Raw genomic sequence first — 23,923 nt, 5'->3', positions numbered from 1 at the left:
TCCATGGGATTACCCAGGCAAGAATACTGGGGTGTTATAGGGCGCCTTACATGTGCTCACAACAAGATGGCGCCTGATAGATGTCAGGAGGACGCGGCTCCAGATAACCACAAAAAATTCTGATTGGCTCCTGAACACCTCCCCTTGCGTGCTTTAATGTGATTGGAAAGCCTCTTTCAAAAACCCCACACTTGCCTATATATAGGAGAAGCTTACACCAATAAAACGGAACTGCCTTGACAGAACCCCCGCTGTGTCTGAGTGTCTCTCTCTGGGCGAGGGAGGCTGTGGGGCGGGCGGTCCGCTCACCTCTTCTTTGGGGCTTGCTCCTTCGGACCTAGACCCCCAGAGCGGCTAATCCCGGGAGGCTCTCTTGCCGAGACCGAGGCTCCCCTCAATCTCTGGCTTCCGTCTTGGAGCGCTACAGGGCAGGAGAAGGGAGAGACGGGATCCCACGTTTGGCGCTGGAAGGACCCACATCTGGTGTTGTGACTCGGATCTTCTCGGTGAGAGCCACCCCCACTGCACAGTCTTGAAAGAGAGACGATGAGACAGCCCTCCAGCTTCAGTGCAGCGGTCCCACTGAGGACCACAACCCCAAGGTAAGTGTTTGCAGGTTGAAAAGAAACCTCCAGGGGTGAGTACAGCAACTGACCCTACTTCTTCACATTTTCATCCTTTCTTCATTTTTCTCTCCTCCCATTTCTTCTTCTCCTTCTTTCTAAGGAGTTCAGTGAATGGCAATCATTCGGTGGAGCAACTGAGGTTTCCTGCCCAGGGCACTCCCTGGGGGATGACTGAAGGCTCTCCGAGTTGGTGGTCTAGTAACGGGAGCCCAATCGGGTGAACGCCCTCCTTCCCTTTCATTGCCAGGGGCAAGGCCAATACCACCCTGTGGGCACAAGTCGGGCACTTAAGAGCCACTAGGGCGCCTGCCACTAGAAGACTCCCATGATAGGATAAGGAGGTCACGGAACGGGCCAGAAGCCATCAGGGCGCCCGCCTCCCAGAAGCAAATTTCCGTGCAAAGTTCAGGCACACCATTGTTAAAGCATACCACAATCCCAAGATACAGGCCGCCACCGCACCCCGTGAGGCTTTTTCGGTGGATATCCCTGGCAACCTTTCTAACTATCCGCGGTCTCTCTTGAATCATGGGGAACTCCATAAGCAAGACAGATGAACCTGCCCTTAAGGCCCTACAATATATGCTCAAAAGTAGGGGACTAGAAATTTCTGACACCCAGGCCATTAAGGTCTGGGGAACTATCACCCGGTTGGCCCCATGGGTAGACTCAGCCAACCTATTCTCCTGGGATACTTGGGACAGAATACATGTCCTAGCAAGAAAGAGGGAAATACAAGACGGGAAAGACCCACCCCTAGGGTTCTACCCCACCATTACTGCCCTTAAGAGTTGTTTCTCTACTGAATCTAAATCCCCCAATGGAGAAGGAGCTTCTACACCTGATTGTGATGAACAATGGGAACAATTTGAGAAAGAACAGCTGACCCCGGGCAATGAGGAGAGAGAAAAGGACATCACCATAAATAATAACCTATGGCCACCAATATGGGGGGAAGATAAACCCAATAATGGTGAAAACCCACCTAGCGTGCCCAAGCCTGAGATTCCTAAGTCCCACCTCTACCCTCCACTGATGCCCACCAACAAAAAGGAGGTCAATGATGCCCAGCCCCATCCGGTAGGAGAATCCCCTTGGAGAATAAAAACCTACCCAGAGGACCCTTGGGGAAGGCCACCACCTTTTACAAATTCAATACAAGCCTTCCCTGTTAATGTAAACCCTGGCGGCAATCGACCAGCAGCTTGGTACCCCTGGGAACCAAACGATCTCAAAGAGCTCAAAAAGGCAGTAGCAGAAGATGGCCCCAACTCCCCATGGGCAGAGACCATTCTCCAGGGCCTAGCCCATCAACCCTGTATGACACAGGATTGGAAAATGTTATGTAAAGCGGTCCTTCCTAGTAACCAGTACATTAAATGGTGTGCCTTTTTTAAGGAGGAATGCCATACTCAAGCTGAGAGGAACCAGGCCGCCAATCCTGTTATCCCCATAACATTTGGAATGTTATCTGGCACGGCCGATCAATGGAGTACAGGTATACAACAAGCCGCCATACCGGCCCCATACACGGATCAAGTTCGGACCATTTGCCTAGCCACCTGGAAAAAGTTAGAGGAGGGTCCCAGTGAGCCCGTAATATCAGGGATCACCCAGAAAAATAATGAAGACCTCCCCACCTTTATCGACAGAGTAGAAAAGAGCATGCAAAGAAAGTTCCCCCCAGGCCCTTCGAGAGACCAATTCATTAAAATGTTGGTATGGGAAGGAATGAATTCAGACCATAAGTTGGCTTGTGCTGGGCAAATAGATAGGTCAATGGAACGTTGGGTAATAGCCACCAAAGATATCGGAACACACCATCACCAGGCGCAAACAATGGTGGCAGCCCTAGAGGCTCAAACTAAGGCTCTGACCAATGCTTTGTCCTGGGCTCTTAACAAAGTGACAACCACTCAAAGCTCAGGCTCAGAAGGGACCCAAAAGGAGAATAAAGGCAGATGCTGTTACCAATGTGAAAAGGAAGGGCACTTTAAAAAGGACTGCCCCCTGAGGCCGGGGAGAATTGGAAATAGAGGACCACCTACAACCCCCTGTCCACGTTGTAAAAAGGGATACCACTGGAGAATAGATTGTAGGTGCAGATTTGATAAAGACGGGAAGCCTTTAAACTAAGTGAGGGGCACTCCCCAGCCCCGTCATCCCAAGGCGAAGCCCCAAGCCCTCCTCCCGGGGTATGCCAGCCTGAGGTTACTGAACTCTCCCAAGAGATGTCTGATAAATTAGAAAAACCCTTCCCCGGGTGCAATTCTACCAGAAGGCCCCCTTACCAACTAATGGGCATTAATAAGCCCCGACCTACCAGGCAAGAAATCAAATCGACTGTCCCTATAGTACCAGGGCTGAGACCAAAAATGGATATAACAATAGGAGGAAAAAGATTCAGATGTCTAGTAGACACCGGGGCAGACAGAACTATACTGAGGCAAGAAGAGGTTCCTCCCACGTGGCCCATGGCGGAGGGACCTCAACTAGCGGGTGTCGGGGGCGTTACATCCTCCAAGGAGTCCTCCAATTGGCTCAAAGAGGAGGATCCTGATGGCTCTGAGGGCCTAGTCAAGCCCCTAATTGCCACAGGACTCAATGCCAACCTATTAGGGCAAGACATTCTAGGGCAAGCCGACGCCTATATAACCACTGACTATCGGGGTTTTTACCAAGATTTGTTAGATGAAGAAGAATATCAACAGCAATTCCAACCTCCCGGAATCCCCAACTACTGGGGGGATCCAGAATTTGAAAAGATAAAGAAGGGAGAACCACTGACTCGATGGAAGCCTCACCGCCAATCCTAAAGGCCACTGCTCCCTTGGCGCCCCCTATCGTTTGGACACCGGGACCCCCTATATGGGTGGAGCAGTGGCCACTTCCCCTTCCCAAACTCCAGGCATTACAATCTTTAGTAGAGGAACAACTTAAATTGGGACATATCCGGCCATCTAACAGTCCCTGGAATACCCCCGTCTTTGTTATCACAAAGGCCTCTGGGAAATGGCGCCTCTTGCAAGACCTCAGAAAGGTTAATGAAAGAATGAAAGTACAGGGAACCCCCTTAAGGGGAATGCCCTGGGTCCCAGCCATTCCCACTGGTTTACACCTTTTAGTGATAGACATTAAGGATTTTTCTCAATACCCTTGAACCCTAAAGACTGAAAAATTTGCCTTCTCGGTACCCTCCACCAACTTTGAGGGCCCTGATGAACGGTATGAATGGGTTGTTTTGCCCCAGGGTATGGCCAATAGTCCTTCTTTCTGCCAACAATTTGTATCAAATCTAATACAACCCGTTCGACAACTGCCAAGCGTTTTATTATATTTGTACATGGACGACATCATCCTTGGCATGCCCAGTGCCCCGGAACTCTTGCAGGCATCCGAGTTACTGCTTGGGTGCCTCACCAGAGGGCAACTCATAATCTCCCCCGACAAAATTCAATATGTGCCTCCCTTTAGGGTTTTGGGCTCTCAACTTACCCTAGAGGCCGTTTCCCCATTAAAACCTCAAATAGCAATCAAAAAATCCTACTCCCTGACAGAACTCCAAAGCCTGTTGGGAGAGATTAACTGGTTATGACCTTGGCTCTTCATATCCACTGGCGAGTTAATGCCACTCTTTGACCTCCTTCGAGGTAAACTCCCTCATGACACGATAACCCTCTTGCCCCCCCATGAGGCGATCCTCCAGAAGGTCCAACAAGCCCTTGATGCCGTCCAACTCTCCAGATTTGATCCCACCCAAGAGCTTCAACTATGGGTGCTAACCTCTCCCGAGACACTCCTAGCCACATTGATACAAAAAGACAAGCCCCTTCAATGGATACATATCTCCTTGAGAGGAGCCCCTCGGGTCTATACTCATCTAGATCAAATGGCCGACTTAATCCAAAGGGGCAGAAATACAGCTCTTAGATGCTTCGCCCAGGATCCTGACAAGATTGTTGTACCATATAGGATGGCAGATTTCCAATGGGCTCAAAGAAATAATAAAAGAATAACCCTGGCCCTAGAAGGTTTCCTAGGAAAGGTCGATTGCCACTATGGGCCCCATAAATGGGTAGCCTCTTTCTCTCGGCTGCCATGGAAGGCTCCCCAATTATTCCCCTTTAAACCTATCTTAAATGCTACTAATGTCTTCACTGATGGGGGAAAACAGGGAGCAGCAGTAATTGTCTTTACCAACTTAAAGACAACCCCCCATAGACATTATTCACCCTGTGAAGGGTCAGCGCAATACAAAGAGCTATTCGCTGTCCTTCTTGCACTTTCCAAGGTTCCTGAAGCTATGAATCTATTCACTGATAGCCTCTATGTAAAAAACCTCCTCCCTGGGCTTATTGATTCTTATATTCGGCTTGATGATAATCCTATTACCCCCCTTATGATGCAAGCCCGCTCCCTTCTCCAAGCTAGGAACCAACCCCTCTACCTACATCATCTCCGAGGCCATCAAGCCCTACCAGGGATTCTTTCTTTAGGAAACTCAATGGCCGACCAAACCACCTCTGCTAATACATACACTGTTCAACAGGCCCAAAAATTCCATGATCTTACCCATGTTAATTGGAAAGGACTACATCAAAGATTCCCTCAGGTCCCTATCAAAGACCTAAAAAGAATCATACATACCTGACGATCATGCATCCCCTTCCTCCAGGTCCCCCCTCTACAATCAGCAGGAGTCAATCCCAGAGGAATGAGGCCCAACACTCTCTGGCAGACGGATGTCACACACTACCCCCCCTTTGGCAAACTTACATACATTTTTGTCTCAATTGACACCTACTCCCACGCATGTTGGGCCACAGCTCACGTCAGAGAAAAGGCACAACACGCTAAGAGTCATTTCCTTCAATGTTTTGCCACTTTGGGGCTACCAATACAGATAAAAATTGACAATGGACCATGCTTTATTAGCAAATAATTACAAGAATTCTTCAAACAATGGAATATTCAACATACCACAGGGATCCCCTACAACCCTCAGGGACAGGCAATCATAGAACGACAAAACAGAATATTAAAAACTCAATTACAAAAACAAAAAGGGGGAATAAACCCCCACCAGCAGCTAGGAATGGCCCTTTTTACCTTAAATATTTTAAATTTTTCAAAAAATGAGCCACTCACAGCCTTCCAAAAACATTGGACCGGCCAGAAGCCAAGGCCAGAGGTGGTAGTAAGATGGAAGGATCCCCTCACGGGACAATGGAGGGGACCCAATCCGCTGCTAACCACCAGGAGAGGATTCGGATGCATCTATCCCATAGGAGAAACCAACCCAATCTGGGTGCCAGCCTGAAATCTTAAATATCTTGACCATCCTGGAGATAATAAACATTCAGCCCAAGAACAATAAAAAGTTCATGAGGCGGTATTCTCTCTTTTTCAGATTGCCCATGGAAGAGGCCAACACCTATCTACCAGTGACCCCTACTGCTGAAGTTGAGTAATGCTCAGTTGGGACCTAGCTCCTTTATCCTTGCCATCCTTGCTGGCCCTATTGTTTGCTGTTGGCTTAATTTCTGTTGCCCCCCCCAGCGACTGGTCGCCATTTCAACGCTTCCTTTTAGGCTTCTTCTATTTACTGGCTTGTATACTCCTAGGCAGCTGTTACTGTTCCTTCGTTCTTACTTCCCTACCAGTTCAGGTCTCTAACCTTAGCCAGCCTTAAACTTCTCCTGACAGACTTGCTCCAAGACCTCCAATTGGCAACTCCTATCACAGACTTTATCTCCTCTACTCAAGCAATTACCAATTTCTGGTTACAAGGCACCTTCCTCCTCTACACTGATACCCAAATAGGCTTCTTCACTTTGATTCTTGCCTATATCCTCTTCGCCTGAGACAAACATTCCCAGCCTTCTACTCCAACATACTCATATACTTAAAAACAATTTAACTCCTACTAAACTCATTATCCCCAAAACCCTATTACCACCCACTGCTAAATCTAAATAATGATGGTGAAATGGCTACTGGTCCTGACCCTGCTCAACGACTGGAGAGGAGACCACGCAAGAGCCAATCCTCATAAACCTTGGGAACAGACATGGATCCTGACTGATGGACAGACGGGTAAAACACTTAACGAGACTACCCACACAGCCCCACTCTCTACATGGTGGCCAGACTTATATTTTGACATCAGGGAACTCTTCGGATCCAGACAGGGGATAGGAGGTAACGACCGTAGCTGGGAAGCATCAGTTAGGGTCAACGGGAAATGGACAGTAGGGTTCTGGGCTTGTCCTGGCAACATACGAAGTAACTGGGAAACCTGCGGTGGCATGGAAAGTTTTTATTGCAAGGACTGGAGTTGTGTGACCTCTTGTGATGGGCCCCGAAAATGGAATGTCGGAAACAGAGATTTAGTTAAATTCACCATCCCCGACCCCAGATACAGGGTATCCCAGGTGCGAGTACAGTTTAACCAGGAATGGGCTAAAGCAGAAAAGCACTGGAAATCTGGATTAACTTGGGGTTTTCAGCTTCACGTGAATTGGCCCGGCCTTTACCCATTCTTAACCATTAAACAGGTTATCAAGGAGGCACAGAACAATACAGCTCCTATAGGTCCAAATAAGGTATTAGCGCCTCCTGCCCCTACCCAGGGACGGGGGAGCCTGGTGGGCTGCCGTCTATGGGGTCACACAGAGTCAGACACGACTGAAGTGACTTAGCAGCAGCAGCAGCAGCCCCTACCAAAAGCCCAGGTGACAAGGGCACCTCCAATAAGACTATAAGACCCCAAAGCCCTGGGGAGGTCACCAGATCCACCCAACCACCCAGGGCGGAGACACCTGCTAGGAGTCCTTCCCAACCCCAAAGGTCACAGGCCTCCGAGGACCCCTTGTGGAAGCTGATGCGCACTATGTATGAGACCCTTAATGCTACCAACCCTAACCTCACAGCCTCCTGCTGGTTATGTTATGATATAAAGCCACCATTTTATGAAGCTATAGGACTAAACATCACCTATGAGATATCATCTGATACAAGCCCCTCTCAGTGTTCGTGGGGGGACCGCAGAGTCGGCCTGACCCTGCAGCATGTGAGCGGCAGCGGGACCTGCCTAGGAAAGGTGCCACGGGATAGACAAGGTTTATGTGCCTCCATAAGTAGCTTCCCTAGTTGGAATGATGGCTCAAAATGGCTTGTCCCGAAAGACAGCGGGTGGTGGGTGTGCACCAAAACGGGCCTCACTCCGTGCCTCTCAACCTCCGTCTTTAACGTCTCTAAAGAGTTCTGCATCCGAGTGACTGATTCCCCGCATCCTCTACCACTCAGAAGAAACCATGTATTCTCATTGGAGTAGAGGTACGGGCAGGAGACGTAAGAGAGAGGCCATCACTGCACTAACTATTGCCACTCTGTTCAGCTTGGGAGTAACTGGGGCCGGGACCGGCATAGCCTCCCTGGTCAATCAACAAACAGGCATGACCTCCCTGAGGGCAGCCGTCGATGAAGATCTAGAAAGAATCAGTTCAGTTCAGTCTCTCAGTCGTGTCCGACTCTCCGCGACCCCATGAATCACAGCACGCCAGGCCTCCCTGTCCATCACCAACTCCCGGAGTACACTCAAACTCATGTCCACAGAGTCGGTGATGCCATCCAGCCATCTCATTCTCCGTTGTCCCCTTCTCCTCCCGCCCCCAACCTTTCCCAGCATCAGAGTCTTTTCCAGTGAGTCAACTCGTCGCATGAGGTGGCCAAAGTATTGCAGTTTCAGCTTTAGCATCAGTCCCTCCAATGAACATCCAGGATTGATCTCCTTTAGAATGGACTGGTTGGATCTCCTTGCAGTATAAGGGACTCTCAAGAGTCTTCTCCAACACCACAGTTCAAAAGCATCGATTCTTCGGCGATCAGCTTTCTTCACAGTCCAACTCTCACATCCATACATGACCACGGGAAAAACCATTGCCTTGACTAGACGGACCTTGGTCGGCAAAGTAATGTCTCTGCTTTTTAATATACTATCAAGGTTGGTCATAACTTTCCTTCCAAGGAGCAAGCGTCTTTTAATTTCATGGCTGCAATCAGCATCTGCAGTGATTTTGGAGCCCAAAAAAACAAAGTCTGACACTGTTTCCACTGTTTTTCCATCTATTTCCCATGAAGTGATGGGACCAGATGCCATGATCTTTGTTTTCTGAATGTTGAGCTTCAAGCCAACCTTTTCACTCTCCTCTTTCACTTTCATCAAGAGGCTTTTGAGTTCCTCTTCACTTTCTGCCATAAGGGTAGTGTCATCTGCATATCTGAGGTTATTGATATTTCTCCCGGAAATCTTGATTCCAGCTTGTGCTTCTTCCAGCCCAGCGTTCCTCATGATGTACTCTGCATATAAGTTAAATAAGCAAGGTGACAATATACAACCTTGACGCACTCCTTTTCCTATTTGGAACCAGTCTGTTGTTCCATGACCGGTTCTAACTGTTGCTTCCTGACCTGCATACAGGTTTCTCAAGAGGCAGGTCAGGTGGTCTGGGATTCCCATCTCTTTCAGAATGTTCCACAGTTTATTGTGATCCACACAGTCAAAGGCTTTGGCATAGTCAATGAAGCAGAAATAGATGTTTTTCTGAAACTCTCTTGCTTTCTCCATGATCCAGCGGATGTTGGCAATTTGATCTCTGGTGCCTCTGCCTTTTCTAAAACCTGCTTGAACATCTGGGAGTTCACGGTTTACATACTGCTGAAGCCTGGCTTGGAGAATTTTGAGCATGACTTTACTAGCGTGTGAGATGAGTGCAATTGTGCGGTAGTTTGAGCATTCTTTGGCATTGCCTTTCTTTGGGATTGGAATGAAGACTGACCTCTTCCAGTCCTGTGGCCACTGCTGAGTTTTCCAAATCTGCTGGCATATTGAGTGCAGCACTTTCACAGCATCATCTTTCAAGACTTGAAATAGCTCAACTGGAATTCCATCACCACCACTAGCTTTGTTCGTAGTGATGCTTTCTAAGGCCCACTTGACTTCACATTCCAAGATGTCTGGCTCTAGGTCAGTGATCAGAGACCTCTATTAGTCATCTAGAAAGATCCCTCCCCTATCCGAGGTAGTACTCCAAAATAGAAGAGGACTTGATTTGTTGTTCCTCCAACAGGGGGGGCTATGTGCCGTGCTAAGAGAAGAATGCTGCTTTTATGCTGACCACACGGGAGTAATAAAAGAATCTATGGCTAAGGTTAGAGAAGGGTTAGCCAGGAGAAAGAAGGAAAGAGGCACAGAAAAACTGGTTCGAGGCTTGGTTTAATAAGTCCCCCTGGCTGCTCTCCATCCTGGGACCAATAATGATCATTGTTATATTTCTTTTGGTTGGACCCTGTCTTGTCAACCTTTTCCAAAAGTTCCTACAGGAGCGGATTCCGACCATTTCCCAGGAACAAGTGAAGACCATCCTCCTCGCTCAAGTACAGGGGACAGACCCAAAATCCCAAAAGACCCCTGGCGACCGTCTGCCTCCTTTAGGCTACAAGCCTAAGGTGGGGGACACTCCAGCTGCCCCAACGAGCCAAGGACACAAAGGCCCAAGAACCTCAATACCCGGTGGGTCTAGTGCCAAGCCCCTCGCCACAGAGCCTAAGTCCAGCCAGCCCTCCAAAAGACCTTCAGCCACGTCTCAAGCCGCAAGAGCCTATGCTTGACTGGGTAGCCAATGACGGGTAAGAGCCCCAGAGGGGTACAACCTAAGACAGGCACAGTCCCTGAGTCTCCAGCGAGGCCATGAGGGTGGCCCCTGATGGCTCCTTCCCCCTAACAAAAAAAAAAAAGGGGGGGGGATATATAGGGCGCCTTACATGTGCTCACAACAAGATGGCGCCTGACAGATGTCAGGAGGGCACGGCCCCAGATAACCACAAAAAATTCTGATTGGCTCCTGAACACCTCCCCTTTAATGTGATTGGAAAGCCTCTTTCAAAAACCCTGCGCTTGCCTTTATATACCAGAAGCTTACACCAATAAAACGGAACTGCCTTGACAGAACCCCCGCTGCGTCTGAGTGTCTCCCTCCAGACGAGGGAGGCTGTGGGGCGGGCGGTCCGCTCACCTCTTCTTTGGGGTTTGCTCCTTCGGACCTAGACCCCTGGAAGGGCTAATCCCCGGAGGCTCTCTTGCCAAGACCGAGGCTCCCCTCAATCTCTGGCTTCCGTCTTGGAGCGCTACAGGGCGGGAGAAGGGAAAGGGAGAGAGGGGATCCCACGTTTGGCGCTGGAAGGACCCACAGGGTGTGTCGCCATTTCCTTTTCCAGGGGATCTTCTCAACCCAGGGATAGAACCCAAGTCTCTTGCATCTCCTGCACTGGTACACTGGTTCTTTACTAGCTGAGCCACCAGGGAAGCCCATGAGCATGTTTGCATGCACGCTCTGTCGCTTTAGTCGTGTCTGACTCTCTGTGAGCCCATGGACTGTGGCCCACCAGGCTCCTCTGTCCAAGGGATTCTCCAGGCAAGAATACTGGAGTGGGTTGTCATGTCCTCCTCATAAGTATGTTTATGTCCCCTGAACTGGCCCTTTTACCAAAAAATGGTGGGCATCACTGCTCTAAGGGATTTGGAAGATTTTCTCTTCACTGCTACTTTTTGGAAGCCTCCCCTCAAAGCAGAAGACTATCCTGTGAAGTCCATGAAGGGTGGGGTGGAGGGGAGGAGGGTGGAAGCGGGTGTCTTGGAACCATTTAAAAGGAAACCATATACCTTGTGGATACTGAGGGATGACTGTAGCTACAATCAGTCATACTCATATTGTTCATCAGTCTAGCTCAGATTTAAAGCATTTAGTCCTCTGACCAGTCTGAAAGTGATGGGACTGGTTTATAAACATCAAATGGTTCTTGCCAAAACCATTTAAAAATCATTTCCCACTGTTGTGCTGGCCTCCATACTGAGTTCTAACTTGAGATTGTGATCCCATCATATATTTCTCAATCAGTTTGGCCTCCTGGAAGGATGATTTCATTACCTTTCTTTGATGTACATGTGTGGTACAGATTCTACAACATGCATAATCTCCTCTATCTTTTGCCTCTTTTTTTCAAACTATTCTTTGTCTCCTGTCCTCTATTCTAAATCTACCAGTATTTGTGTTTTTTTTCCTCATCTTTTTATGTCCTTTTGGTTATTTTACTTGAGGAGTGTATCATGTTTGAGAATTATTAATCCTTCTCTGTAATATCCTATTTATGCTTGATAATACATATCTATGGTTTTTGGTTTTGTTTTGTTTTTTTGCTGCGCTGCTTGTGGGATTTCAATTCCCCATCCAGGAAATGAACCCAGACCATGGCAGTGAAAGTTCAGAATTCTAACCTCTAGGCCACCAGTGAATACCCAGTATCTATGTATTCTAAAAGTAAACTCTGTTCATTCACTCAACAAATATTTACTGAGTGCCAACTGTGTGTCCAGCACTAAAGCTATAGTATAAAAGTTTGTCTCATTTACAGAATTTAGTCTATAGATTAGAATAGGCAATGTGGATATATAGTCTTTCCACTAGATTATGAAGAATAAGAAACAGTACTGATTCAAAACAGCAGCTAGAAAAGACCTTTTGCCGAGCACAGAAACATAAATACTTTAGCATAATAAATTCAAAGAATGTAGAAAGAGAAATGAACCATCTTCTATTTCACGAGTTATGTCAGCAATTTAGAATTAGAAGGAAACATCTCCAAACCTCACATCCACTGTATTATTTGACTCATGGTCAAACACTTCAAAAGCTTCTTTGATTTTTTTGTGAAATTCTGCTACAGCTACCTCTGCAAAAGAAAAAGTAAATAAATATTATTTTACTCTAATTTTAAATTCAAAACAAAAAAATTCAACAACTAGAAATTATTAATAAGGAAGAACACGCAGAACACTTCCCTAGTCTTCTTTTTTGGCGGGGAGGGGAGTTATGTAGGAAAACGTCTTTATTCTTAGGAGAGGCATGCTGAAGTCTTTAAGAGTGAAACGTTACAATATCTGCAATTTATTTCCCCCTTCCCCTTTCCAATATTCTTTTTGTTTGTTTCTCTATTCTTAGATTTATTTTTAAATTTATTTCTTTAATTACTTTATTTGGTTGCATTTGGGCTTAGTTGTGGGATGTGAACAACCATTCTTTCTTCTATTTCATTCAGATGCTCTATTTTTCCAGGTTGCAACATAACCTTCAATTGTAAACTCTAAAAGGGATGTAACAGTTTATTGTTATTTATTAATTATTAATTTATTATAATAACATGGTGGCAAACTGCTAGTTTGATAAGCAAATAAATGTTATCTCATTATTTAAATGTACAGTTCCTTGCTTACAAGTAAATCTGAATAGTGATCCTTAATGCTTGTTTATCACCTCTGTTTTCCATGTTTTGAATAGTCTGTTCAGGTTCTCTGCTCACCCCTACTGGGATCTTCCATTTTTTTTCTTAACAATTTGTATGAGTTCTTTAAATAATAAAGACTTACTGAAATTCTTACTTAATTCTTACTGAAAGAATTACTGAAAACAATTTAAAGAATTACTGAAAACAATTTTCCATGTCAGCTGTTTGCATTTGTCTTCCTAAAATGAAAACAGTTCCATCTCCCTTATGATCATCAAAATCACACGTGATTACTGAAGACAAAAAAAAAAAGTTGAGACCAAGTAAAAATTACTTCAAATCCTAACATGCAGAGTTAACTACTCTTAATGCTGCCCTCTAATCTAATGTTTCACTCAACAGTAAATTGTGAGCATCTTTTCTTTCTCAAAAAATATTTATTATATTATCATTTTTAGTGGCCGATAATCCATTATAGAACTTTATCATAATTTATTAAACCAGCTCCCTGACTGTAGACATATAGGTAGTTTCTAAATTTTTTTGTTGTTAAATACATTAATTCTTAAGTGAACCATTCTGCCCAATTCATCTTTGTGCTTCTGTCTTATTATCTCACTGAAATACGATAAGTTGAATGCAGTTGAATTTGTGTTAGATAGTGGGTACATTCTTACTATTTCTAACAGTAACTTGGGAAAAATCTCACTGGTTATAATACTGTCATTACACAAAACAGATATTTGCTTTTTAAATTTAAGATTACCTTTTAAAAGTACGTTACTTTTTATTTTTATTTTAGTAACACCTGTTGAGATTTCTTATCCTTTAAAATTTAGAAACATAGCCTTTGAAAGGACCACCAAAAGAGAGAGAAAATTATCCTTTTTCTACAGGTTTGGCCAACTCAATTCTATTTTCTTCTACAATTTAAAAATAAACTTTTTAATCCATCTGAAAGTTATTTTGGCATGATTCAAAGTGAAAGATTAACTTCTAATCTGATTTTAATAATTTTTAATTTACTAAGCACTTGAATCCTTTCCTCCTACTTTACAATGTGTTATAGTCCTTTATGTGATGGAGACTACTTCCATTGTCTATTCTACTGATTCCATTCTGAACTGCATTTCTACTGTTATGTCATTGCCATCCCATTTCACTTATTAATATTATCACTGTTTCTGGTCTTCTTCTTAGGAATATTCATTAATATACTCACCAGTGTAAGTCTTCCAAATGAAATTCAGAAATTCAAATAAAATCTAGAAATTCCAAATAAAACACCACTGGGATTGCTACTGCAATGAAGCTATACATTGAGAAAGAATGAACATTTTAAAATAGTTTTCACATCTTAGAGATCTATATTAGCTATATAGTCCCTTTTATATCTCTAAATTAAAGGTTATGCATTATGGCTTTCCTTATACAAGCCACACACAAATTCTCCAAGAAGATTACACCTCAGTATTTTATGGATTTTGGATATTGTGAAGGAATCTTTTTGGAAGCCTTGAAATTTCTAGAAGTAGCGGTAAATATTAATTTTTTAAAAATTTGCTATTGATCTTATATCCATCTATTTCCCCAAACTTTTTATAATCCCTTTTCAGTTGGTTACTTTGTATTTTCTTATAATTCATTTGGTCTCTTCTTTCCAAAATGCATACTTTCTTATTTTTCTTTCATGATTTAGGACACTGGCCAGAACTACCAAAACAAATTGAATTCATAAAATGATAATGATAATCTTTGCTCTTTAAAAACGTTATTATTTGATAGATTAGAATACTAGTCCTTTACCAGTAAATACAATGCTGACTTGTGTTCTGAAATAGGTATTACTAACAAGTCTAAAGCAGTATTCTTCCATTCCTATGCCCAACAATTACTAACTTTTAACAACCTCTAATTAATATTGTTGTGAAGAACTCACTTATTGGAAAGGACCCTGATGCTGGGAAAGATTGAAGACAGGAAGAGAAGGGGACAACAGAGGATGAGATGGTTGGATGGCATTACCGACTCATTGGACGTGGGTCTGAGCAAGCTCTGGGAGTTGGTGATGGACAGGGAGGCCTGGCATGCTGCAGTCCATGGGGTCGCAAAGAGTCAGACATGACTAAGCAACTGAACTGAACTGAAGTTTTCTAAAATGGGTTCTGTTTCATACTCATTCCTCAATGTGTTTCTCAGTAAAAGGCTTCAATGATCAAAAATGCCTGAGAAACGCATTTAAAGGGGGTATTTTTGACAAAAACAGACTCACAATATTATGTTCTCCTCTTGGGGATTTATCATGAATATTAGCATATTAAAGTATTTGAGATGTTCTAAAGAAATTAATGCAGCATTTTCCAAATTTACTGGATCATGAAATCTCCTTTTTCCAATCGTCATCTGTCAGGAATAAATAATGCTTTAATTGACATTTGGAACTTCCATAACTCAGGAATCCTCACCCACTGGACACAGGTATGATGTGAAAGGATTACAAGAGCATCTGGAAACACTGATCCTCTCATCTCTCAGTGTGGCCAGATCAAAGTTAGATCTGGCAAAGTTAGGCAGCTGAAAGAATCTATTGCAGTGATTCCCAGCAGGAGACTCAAAGCAGAACAGGCTCTGACAACAAGCCCCTTGGTCTACACAGGTAGCAAGCACACAAATATCAAGCACCCAGTGCTCCATGCTTGCCATGAAAGTGATTTACCTCATACACTCCTATTTCAGAAAACAGAAATCAAAAGCACCACTGATCACCATGGACAAATGGACAAAGAACCCATGGAGCTAGTGGAGTAGTTTGTGTTCCACATCCCAAGGAACACAGTGTTGGGACTGAGGGGGCTTGTGGCTCTAGGAAACAGCCCATAATCCTTATCTTCATATACACTAGCTAATTCTACCCTTCCACTTATGATACGACCTTTCAGTAGCAGCCAAGCTTGCTGCCTGGCTCTAACAACACATAACATGTTATATAAATTAAATCTACACCATAATTTTTAAATAATGATATGAGAAAGTTCAACTGGATTAAAAAACTATTTGCAGGGACTTCAACAGCTGGTGGTCAGCTGATAAGATTCTGAGTTCCCAATGCAGGGGGCCCAGGTTTCATTCCTGGTGTAGGGAACTAGATTCCACATGCTGCAACTGAGACCAGAAGTAGCCAAATAAATAAATAAAAAATATTTTTTAAAAAACACTTGTACTACATCACAAAATTTTCTAAAGTTATATTTTTCAATCAAAGGGTGTGTGTTTGACAAAAACAGACTCACAGATACAGAGAGCAAACTACTAACTAGTGGTTATCAGTGGGAAAGGAGTGAGAGGTGAAATAGGAGAATAAGACTGAGACGCAAACTACTATATATAAAACAAATAAGCACCAGTCAGAATGGCCACCATCCAAAAATCTACAAACAGTAAATGCTGGAGAGGGTGAGGAAATGTAAATTGGTACTGCCACTGTGGAAAACAATACAGAGGTTTCTTAGAAAACTAAAAATAGAGGTACCACATGATCCAGCAACCTCACCCCTGGGCACATATCCAGAGAAAAATCACAATTTGAACAGATACGTGCACCCCAACGTTCATGGCAGGACCATTTACAATAGCCAAGGCATGGAAACAATCCAAGTGCCCATCAACAGACAGTTGGTTTAAGGTGATGTGATATACATATATACAGTGGAATATTGCTCAGCCATAAAAAATAAAGAAATAATGCTATTTGTCACATGGATGGACCTACAGATTGTCATAGGAGTAAAGTAAGTCAGACAGAGAAAGACAAATACCATATGATATCACTTATATGTGGAATCTAAAAAAAGGGTACAGGGCTCCCCTGGGGGTCTAGTGGTTAAGAATACACCTGCTAATTCAGGGAACATGGGTTCAATCCCTAATCCGGGAAGATCTCACAGGCTGTGGTGCAGCTAAGCCCATGTGCCACAACTACTGAACCCATGTGCTACAACTACTGAAGCCCACATGCCTAGAGCCTGTGGTCCACAAGAGAGGCCACCACAATGAGAAGCTGGCAGACCTCAACAAGGAGTAGCCCATGCTCACCACAACTGGAGAAAGCCTGAGCCCACGTGCAGCAATGAAGACCTAGCACAGCCAGAATAAATATGTTTTTAAAAACAATAGAAATTTTAAAAGGGTACAAATGAACTTATCTACAAAACAGAAATAGTGTTACAGATGTAGAAAACAAACTTAGGCTTCCCTGTGGCTCAGTGGTAAAGACTCTGCGTGCCAATGCAGGAGACATGGGTTCGATCCCTGGTCTAGGAAGATCCCACATGCCGCAGAGCAACTAAGACTGTGCACCACAAGCCTGTGCTCTAGAGCCTGGATACCACTACTGAGCCAACATGGACAACTACCAAAGCCCGAGAGCCCCAGAGCCTTTTCTCCACAAGAGAAGCCACCACAGTGATAAATAAGCCTGAGCACTGCAACAAAGAGTAGTCCCTGCTGGCCAAACTAGAGAAAAATCTGAGCAGCAGCAACGACCCAGCACAGCCAAAAATAAATTTTATTTTATTTAAATAAAATTTTATTTATTTGAATAAATAATGTGGACTGTGCTAGGATTATCTAAAACAAAAATTTGTTCACATGACTTCCTGGTTTAAAATCCTTCGATGATTCCCAAGTTCTTTCAAAAAAAATAGAAAAGCATTCAGCCTCCTAAATCACATCTACAAACTGGCCCTTCCTTATCTCAAAAATGTGATTTCTCGATACTTTTTCATACAGATTCTTCACCTTGGAAGTCTTTGTAGTTTTTCAATTATTGTGCTTATGCGTTGTCATTATGATTAATAGTCCTCTGTATGAAACAGTCCTCTCCCTTTTCTGGATAGTTCCTACTTATCATTCAAGACAGTTTAAGAGTAACACACTTTTCTTTCATCTTCTTTTTGAATTAGGTAACCTCCTGTGTAATCATGTAGCACCCATGGATATCTCTATTATAATATTATATCAAACTGTACTATAATCAGCAGTTAACTAGTCTCTCCTTCCACACTTGTAAACACCTTGAGAACAACTTTGACACTGCCCGTAACATACTAAATTCTCAATAAATGCTTACTAAATCCCCTGGACTGCAAGGAGATCCAGCCAGTCCATTCTAAAGGAGATCAGTCCTGGGTGTTCATTGGAAGGACTGATGCTAAAGCTGAAACTCCAATACTTTGGCCACCTCATGTGAAGAGTTGACTCACTGGAAAAGACTCTGATGCTGGGAGGGATTGGGGGCAGGAGGAGAAGGGGATGACAGAGGATGAGATGGCTGGATGGCATCACCGACTTGATGGACATGAGTTTGAGTGAACTCCGGGAGTTGGTGATGGACAGGGAGGCCTGGCATGCTGTGATTCATGGGGTCGCTAAGAGTCGGACACGACTGAGCGACTGAACTGAACTAGTTAATAATTATATATGAGCCAATCCATGTCCCATTTGGATATGACAACTCACAATTTCCCTTTCTGATGTTTTGTTGGGTATTGTTAACAGAATTATATTTATTTCCTTCATATAACGAAACTGGGGAATGCTTAATTGTTTTTCTATGTCATAAAACAATTTGTGTAGCAAGAGAACTATCTTTTGGGTAAGAAACTAGCAAGGAAAGAATTAAGTTATTATCAAAAAAATGACAGTAAAATGTAGTGGTTAACAAATTCAGCAATATATTAAACGGATTAAACAATAAGACCAAATGGAATTTACTCCAGAGACACAAGACTGTCAATTAGAGTTACATACTACATTCACAGAATGAAGGCAGAAAAGCCACATGATTAGGATAATTGATATAGAAAAAGCATTTGACAAAATTCAACATCTATTCATGGTAATAATATTCAGAAAACTAGGAACAGAAGGAAGCTCCTTCAACATGATAATGGCCTATATGAAAAACCCACAGTTAATATCATTTCCAGTGCTGAAAGACAAAGCTTTTCCTGTAAGTCAGGAATAAGATAAAAAAGGCCTCCTTTACCACTTTCCAATATAGTATTGGATGTTCTAGTCAGTTTATCTGGCCAAGAAAGAGAAATAAAAGGCTTCCAAGTTGAAAAGAAAGAAGTATAATCATTTCTGTTCATAGATGACAATCTTATTATGTAGAAAACCCTCAGTCTAAGAAAAAAAAGAAATCTGACAGAGCAAATAAATACATTCAGTAAAGTCACAGGATACGAAATCAACACACAAAAATCAGTCACATTTCAACATAATAAAAACAAACAATCTGAAAAGGAATTTTTAAAATTCCATTTGTAATATCACAAAAATATCAACCAAACAAAAACACCTAAGTTGGGTGTCATCAAAATTAAAACTTGTGTGAAATCAAAGGACGCTACTAAGACAGTGAAAAAACAACCCACAGAATGGGAGAAAACATTTGCAAAGCATGTATCTGATAGGGATTAATATTCAGAATATATAAAGAACTCCTACAACTAGACAACAACAGAAAAACCAACCCAATTTAAAAAGATGAAAATATTTGAATAGACACTTCTCAAAAGAAGTTATACAAATGGCTAATTAGTACCTGAAAAGATGTTCAACATCACTAGTCATTAGGATATCTGTTATAAAAATAGGAAATAACAAATCTTGGTGAAGATATAGAAAAATCAGTAACAGTTGTACATTACTGATGGAAATATAAAATGGTACAGCTGTTGTGGAAAAGAGTATGGTAGTTCTTCAGAAAATTAAAGTCTAATTACCATAAAACCCAGCAGTTCCACTTTTGGGTATATGCTTAAAATAATTGAAAACAAGATCTCAAGTATTTGCACACCAGTGTTCACAGCAGCATTATTCACAGTAGCCAAAAGGTGGAATCAACCCAAATACCCACTCACAGGTGAATACATAAATGAAAGTGGCGCATATATACAGTGGAATATCATTCAGTCTTAAAAAGGAACAAAACTATGAAGCTATGACACGTGCTACAACATGGATGAACTCTGAAGATGTTATGTGCTAAGCGATATAAGCCAGATAGAGAAGGACAAATATTGTATGATTTCAAACACCTGAGGAACACAGAAAAGTCAAACTCATAAAAACAGAAAGTAGAATGGTGGTTGCCAGGAGCTGGGAAGAATTTGTCAAGAGATAAGAGGAATAGGAAGCTAATGTCTAGTGGGAACCAAGTTTGCGTTTGGAATGATTAAAAGTTCTGATAACGGACAGTGGTGATAGTTGCAGAGCACTGTGAATGTACTTTGCTGCTGCTGTTCACTGAGTCATGTGCGACGTTTGTGACCCCAGGGACTGCCGCACGCCAGGCTTCCCTGTCCTTCACTGTCTCCCGGAGTTTGCTCAAACTCACGTCCACTGAGTCAATGATGCCATCCAACCATCTCATCCTCTTTCGCCCCCTTCTCCTCCTGCCCTCAATCTTTCCCAGCATCAGGGTCTTTTCCAGTGAGTCGGCTCTTCGCATCAGGTGGCCAAAGTATTGGAGCTTCAGCATCAGTCCTTCCAATGAATATTCAGGGTTGATTTCCTTTAGGATTTCCTTCAGGTTTGATCTCCGTGCTCTCCAAGGGACGCTCAAGAGTCTCCTCCAGCAGCAATGTCCCTGAATTGTGCATTTTTAAAAGGTTAGAATGGTTTTTAAAAAATCCTAAAAATCGATGTTCAAAAAAAAGAATCAACCACTCTAATGACACTGTTCTAAAACTGACTGGAAATGGGTGCACATATCTATGAATATATTAAAAACTGAACTGTATATCTTGGAAGAGTGAACTAGATGGTATGTGAATTATATCTCAATAAAGCTGCTATTTAAAAAAATGGAAGGGATATTATAATTCTTACACTCACAGGTAAGATAATTATGTAAGTAAACATTCCTCTTATTCTAATGAATAGAGTAATTATTTTTTAAGTTACTAAAATATTTTTAAAATGCCAGTTAAGGCAATTTTTAACATGTCTGTGAAGGCAGTCCTTCTCAATCTGAACTCTTATTTCCTCTTCTTGTATCATTGCATTAGCTGTCTTAGTCTATTGGGCTAAGATATTGGGCTGCTGTAATGAAGTATCACAGACCAGGTAGTTTATAAACAACAAACTTATTTTTCACAGTTCTGGAGGCTGAAATCCTGAGAGCTCTCTTTCAGGTTACAGACTTCTCATTGTATTTTCACATAGTGGAAGATGGTAGGGACCTCTGCACAATCTTTTTTATTAGGGCAGTAATCCCATTCATGAGGGCTACATCCCCGTGACCTAATCACTTGCCAAAGATTTCACCTACTAATAACGTGACTTTTGGGAGTTAGGATTTCAACATATGGTCTGGTGCTCAAAAATTCAGACCACGGCTCTGTTACCTACTGCATCTTGTTGAAAAGGTGTGGCTAGATAGGACACTCTTGCCGTGTTCCTGATCTTAGCAGGAAAATCTCAAATTTCTCACCATTAAGTCTGATGTTAACTTTAGGTTTTTGTAGATGCTCTTTCTCAAGTGGATGATGTTCCCTCTATTCCCAGTCTACTAGGAACTAGTAATTTTTTTTTTTTACTCTGTTGATGAGATGAGTTACATTAAATGACTTTTGAATGTTGAAGCAGTCTTGCATACCTGGGATAAATCCTACTTGTTTGCAGCATATAATTGTTTTCATATATTATTGGATATATATGTATTCAGTTCAGTTCAGTTCAGTTCATTTCAGTCGCTCAGTCGTGTCCGACTCTTTGCGACCCCATGAATCACAGCACGCCAGGCCTCCCTGTCCATCACCAACTCCCAGAGTTCACTCAAACTCATGTCCATCGAGTCGGTGATGCCATCCAGCCATCTCATTCTCTGTTGTCCCCTTCTCCTCCATTAGAAGCAATTAATATGGATCAGGCAATAATCTAAATTCTTTACACATTTTAACAAATGTAATCATTAACAAACATAATCAAGCTGGAATCAAGATTGCTGGAAGAAATATCAACAACTTCAGATATGCAGATAATACCACTCTAAAGGCAGAAAGTGAAGAGGAACTAAAGAGGCTCTTGATGAAAGTGAAAGAGGAGAGTGAAAAAGGTGGCTTAAAATTCAACATTCAAAAAACTAAGATCATGCATTTGGTCCCACCACTTCATGGCAAATAGACAGGGAAACAGTGGAAACAGCGACAGATTTCATCTTCTTTGGCTCCAAAATCACTGCGGATGGTAACTGCAGCCACAAAATTAAAAGACACTTGGCTCCTTGGAAGAAAAGCTGTGACAAACCTACACAGTATATTAAAAAGGAGAGACATCACTTTGCCAACAAAGGTCCGAGTGATCAAAGCTATGGTTTTTCCAGTAGTCATGTACGGATCTAAGAGTTGGACCATAAAAAAGGCTGAGCGCCAAAGAACTAATGCTTTCGAACTATGGTACTGGAGAAGACTCTTGAGAGTCCCTTGGACAGCAAGGAGATCAAACCAATCAATCCTAAAGGAAATCAACACTGAATACGCACTAGAAGGACTGATGTTGAAGCTGAAGCTCCAATACTTTGCCACCTGATGCGAAGAGTCAACTCATTAGAAAAGACCCTGATGTTGGGAAAGACTGAAAGGAAAGAAGAGGGTGACAGAGGATGAGATGGTTGGATAGCATCACTGATTCAATGGACATGAACTTGAGCAAACTCCAGGAGATGGTGAGGGATAGCGAGGCCTGGGGTGCTGCAGTCCATGGGGTCACAAAGAGTCAAACACAGTTTAGTGACTCAACAACAACAACAAATCATTAACCAGACTTACACGTGTGCACTTGCTAAGTCACTTCAGTCATGTCCAACTCTTTGCAACTCCATGGACTATATAGTCCACCAGGCTCTTTTGTCCATGGGCATGCTCCAGGCAAGAATGCTGGAGTGGGTTGCCATGCCCTCCTCCAGGAACCAAACTTATCAGGATGATGCCATTATTTTTTTATTGTAACACACAACATGAAAATTTCCATGGCCATTCTTAAGTAGACATACAGTTTAGTGACATTGCTGCTGCTAAGTCACTTCAGTCATGTCCGACTCTGTGTGACCCCATAGACGGAAGCCCACCAGGCTCCCCCGTCCCTGGGATTCTCCAGGCAAGAACACTGGAGTGGGTTGCCATTTCCTTCTCTAATGTGTGAAAGTGAAAAGTGAAAATGAAGTCGCTCAGTCGTGTCTGACCCTTAGCAACCCCACGGACTGCAGCCTACCAGGCTCCTCCATCCATGGGATTCTCCAGGCAATAGTACTGGAGTGGCTTGCCATTGCCCTCTCCGTTAGTGACATTAAGTACATTTATATTACTATGCAGCTATCATCACTGTCTATCTCCAGAACTTTGTGATGTATATGCATTAGGTGGGCTTCCCAAGTGGCTCAGTGGTAAAGAATCTGCCTGCCAATGCAGGAGCTGCAGAAGAAGTGGGTTCAATCCTTGGGTCTGAAAGATCTCCTCGAGGAGGAAATGGCAACCCGCTCCAGTATTCTTGCCTGGGAAAACCCATAGACAGAGAAGCCTGGTGGACTACAGTCCATGGGGTCGAAAAGAGTCAGACACAACTTAGCGACTGAGAATGTATGCACATGTATTAGATACTAATTACTATGGTTAAATCTGAACTTAAATAAGTTTCTGTTTCAAAATATTGTATCACAGGATCAAGACTATTCGAACTGATGAGACTAACATGAATGAAGTCTTATGGGGAAAAACAATTTAAAACCTTTGATGAGTCTATATTTAAATAGATTAAAATAAGGCAAAGTTGATTTTTTTAATGCAATTACTCTGGCAGACTCCAACAGTCATAACTGGTAACTGAGAATTCTACCTGAAAGAGTAAACCCAGAGCTCTGGAGCCTGCTAGCTGCAACTGCTGAAGCCCGA

At 43.0% G+C, this 23,923-nt stretch overlaps 1 protein-coding gene across 1 annotated transcript in view; it reads right to left on the bottom strand.

Annotated features, from left to right (window-relative positions):
* The window catches only part of DRC8 (dynein regulatory complex subunit 8), a 135,946-nt gene that overhangs the window by 84,091 nt on the left and 27,932 nt on the right, over nucleotides 1–23,923 (bottom strand). Inside the window, exon 3 of the mRNA XM_055419733.2 lies at nucleotides 12,332–12,416. Within this exon, the coding sequence (XP_055275708.2) occupies nucleotides 12,332–12,416 (85 nt within the window). The remainder of the gene's footprint in view (nucleotides 1–12,331; nucleotides 12,417–23,923) is intronic.

The sequence above is a fragment of the Moschus berezovskii genome, chromosome 17 (genome assembly GCF_049115385.1).
Source record: "Moschus berezovskii isolate FMDL1 chromosome 17, NW_MosBer_1.0, whole genome shotgun sequence".
Taxonomy (NCBI): domain Eukaryota; kingdom Metazoa; phylum Chordata; class Mammalia; order Artiodactyla; family Moschidae; genus Moschus; species Moschus berezovskii.
The sequence above is the reverse complement of the archived record's forward strand: the minus strand, read 5'-3'. Positions and strand labels throughout refer to the sequence as shown.